This window comes from Ostrea edulis, chromosome 1, assembly GCF_947568905.1.
Source record: "Ostrea edulis chromosome 1, xbOstEdul1.1, whole genome shotgun sequence".
Classification (NCBI taxonomy): domain Eukaryota; kingdom Metazoa; phylum Mollusca; class Bivalvia; order Ostreida; family Ostreidae; genus Ostrea; species Ostrea edulis.
The window spans coordinates 69,897,670-69,901,133 of NC_079164.1; the positions used below are offsets into that span (position 1 = coordinate 69,897,670).

Sequence of the window (3,464 nt, forward strand, 5' to 3'; positions counted from 1 at the left end):
GTGAAATATAATTACCAGATATAAGCTGATATTTCACATTTTATGTATCTGATTAAATCAGTAGAACTATGTATGAGTCTGACAACAAATCATTGTTATGTAAACAAACTCTGAGGCAAAGGAATAATGAATTGAATTTTTCAGTTGAACACAGGTTATGGAACAGGCCACTTCACGTCCAAAGCGGAGGAAGGTGGGGGAGTCTCGTGGGAAAAGCGCAACACCTAGGAGGAGCGCAACACAGTCAACGTCCGTAGGAAGAACCCCACGTGGCAAAGCAAGAAGTCAGACGCGAGTTGCCTCAGACACTCACAGTAGACCGATTCTAGGCGTAGGGCAAGGTACAGGACCTGAACAGATAAACACAGCTACACAAGTGGCCAATGAACATGGAGACACACCTGTTCCAATTTCTGTGGGCAACCAGAACCTGACTACTGAGTCGATGACACAGATGTTAACAGCAGCCATCCCGGTCATTACACAAACTGTTGTTTCAGTCCTACAGAACAGTGGTATGTTGCCTGGTGGAATATTACAACAGAACAACTCAAGTACCCAGCCTAACCTATTGGAGAGCAGTCCTGCCACTGGAAGTACCACTGAAGAGGCTGCCGCGCATAATGTGGGTGATGGAAATGGTGCCAATGAAGGAGCGAATAAGTCCCCAAATCTTAGTATTGCACAAGAACTGTTAGGTAATATTGCACCTGTCACTAGTCAAACCACAGAAAGTAGAGCGTTAACAGTAAATTATGGGCTAGCACGCCCAATTTCTTTGGGAGTAGATCCTAAGTTGCGTGCAGATATTGTGTCGAATAAGTATGTCGATTTTAGCGAATTGTTAAAACACAAGAAATCTGAAGAGAAATTTAATTACATTGCAGAAGAGAAAGATGGCAATTTGCAATTTGTTTGAAAGAAAACAGGAAAACAGATAAGCAATTTAACACAGTGGCAGGATGCCTTCTATATATATGCTGGTATTTATTGTCAAAGACATCCTCATCAGGCCCCTAATTTAATGAAATATGGGCAGATTATTTCTGAGTTGGCTTATATGTCAAATGTCGAGGGGGCATTCAATTATGATGAAACTTTTCGTAGGTGGAGGGAACAAGATCCAGACCATTTGCCATGGGAGGGGGTAAATGGGGAATTGCACACAGAAGCAATGGCTATGGCGTTGTCGAGCTTTAAGAACAAGGGTTCTTTTCGTCCCCAGCAAAAAAGTTTTCCCTCAAATTCAGTGCGAACAAAACATTGTTTCACCTTCAACAATGAAGGGAGCTGTTCAGACAAAGTGTGCAAATATGGTCACTTCTGTCAGGTATGTAAGGGCACCCACAGTAGATTACACTGTCCAAACAAACAAACGGGGAACACATCCACAACAGAAGGGGAAAAGGGTAAACTCCAAACTAAGCAGTCCACTTTTCGTGCCTCAAAACCCTTTCCAAAATAAGATACATGAGATAGTGACCCCGATAAAGTCTGATGAATTACAGTGTTTACTTGCTAGGTATGATAAGCATAAGGTGAAGTTTTTGGTTAATGGTTTTACAGAGGGCTTTAAGATTCCTTTTCAAGGTAAAGAAGAGTTTCGGTTGAATAAAAATTTGCCATCAGCTGTAGCTAGAATGGATGTATTAAAAGAGAAAATTGGGAAAGAAATTGGGACAGGTCGAGTTAAAGGTCCTTTCCAGGAACCTCCCTTTAAAATTTTTAGAGTATCTCCCTTGGGATTAGTTCCAAAAGCTCAGATAGGAGAATTCAGGATTATTCATGATCTTTCTTCACCTGAGGGTAATTCAGTGAATGATGGAATTTGCTCCGATTGTAAATATGTAAAATATCAATCAGTAGATGATGCTTGTCATCTTATTCTGCAGTTTGGTAGAGGATGTCAGCTAGCTAAAGTTGATGTGGAGCATGCTTATAAGTTAATTCCAGTACACCCAGACAATTTTAACTTGTTCGGGTTTGCTTTAGATGATGGTTTTTATTTTGATAAAACTTTGCCTATGGGCTTGAGCTACTCCTGTCAGTTGTTTGAAGTGTTCAGCACATCATTACATGGGATAGCAGAGAATAAATTGGGTATACAAGGTTGTGTACATATTCTTGACGATTTTCTATTTGTTTCCCCTGCCCCGGCTAGGCTGTGTCAGGTTGGATTAGATAGGTTTATGACAATGGCAGAGCGGATAGGTCTCCCAATTAAGCAGGAGAAGACTGTTTTACCTACAACTTGCTTAGTATTTATGGGGTTAGAGTTGGATACAGTGTCAATGGAAATTAGATTGCCATTAGAAAAATGTCGGAAAATGGTGAAAAAGTTCATGGCAAGAAATTGGGCGACACTTAGGGAATTACAGTCTCTGATAGGTCTGTTGAATTATGTTTGTGCAGTTATATTGCCAGGTCGCACATTTTTGCGTAGGATAACTGATCTGACAAGAGGCATACAACAACCAAACGAAAAGAGGGGGCTTAATAAGGAGGCAAAGCTAGACTTAAGGGCTTGGTCATTGTTCTTGGATAGTTTTAATGGGAAAGGCTTGATTCAAGAGCCCAAGCTTCAAACGTCTGTCTCATTGCAGATGTATACAGATGCAAGTGATGTGGGGTTTGGAGGTTTATTTAGAACCCATTGGTTCGCTGGGAGATGGTCATCAGAATGGTTAACAAAACACATATCTGTTAGGGAACTTTACCCAATTGTTATAGCATTAGAGCTTTGGGCCACCCAGTTATCTAATAAATGGGTTCAATTTTATTGTGACAATACTGAAGTAGTACATTGCATCAACAAACAGACGGCTAAGGACTCAGAATTAATGATACTTATTAGAAGACTAGTTGTGCAGGCATTAAGGTTTAATATTCAGTTTGAGGCAGTGCATATCCCAGGGTTGAATAATGTGTTAGCTGATAGGCTTTCTCGTTTTCAGATAGGGGAGTTCAAAAGACTTGCTCCAGATATGGATCAGCATCCGGCAGATATATCAATATTGGTCGAGCCTCACTGACTCAGCTGTCCACGGATATTATTAGAAGTTCTTTGTCAAAAAATTCATTTGATAATTATGGCCGGGCTGTTCAGTGCTATAGGAATTTTTTAGCAATTTATTTTCCACAAGGTACAGTTCTACCGTTAGCTTTAGATAGAATCATACTTGTCATGGCCTTCTGCATGCACAAGAACAGGGCTTATAATACTGTAGCATCATATTTGTCTATGCTAAATTATGTGCATTGTATGGCTGGTTTTCAAGATATCTCTCAGAACTTTGTTGTTAAGAAAGCTTTAGAGGGGTATAGAAAGCAAAAGTCTAGGGCTGATACAAGGTTGCCAATAACACCAGAAATACTGAAAAAATTAGTACAGTCCGTGGGACCTTTGGGTTTTGCATATTTTGTACAGGTTTTACTCAAGGCAATGTACCTCTTAGCATTTCACG

At 40.2% G+C, this 3,464-nt stretch overlaps 1 protein-coding gene across 1 annotated transcript; it reads left to right on the forward strand.

Annotated features, from left to right (window-relative positions):
- The first annotated feature begins 1,280 nt into the window (after positions 1-1,280).
- LOC130048069 (uncharacterized) lies at positions 1,281-3,032 on the forward strand. Its single transcript, XM_056144184.1, has one exon. The coding sequence runs from the start codon at positions 1,281-1,283 to the stop codon at positions 3,030-3,032; it is 1,752 nt and encodes a 583-aa protein (XP_056000159.1).
- Positions 3,033-3,464: the final 432 nt, after the last annotated feature.

What these genes read in the sequence shown, in the direction of transcription:
- LOC130048069 (XM_056144184.1), top strand. Translation starts at nt 1,281, where the DNA reads ATGAAGGGAGCTGTTCAGACAAAGTGTGCAAATATGGTCACTTCTGTC.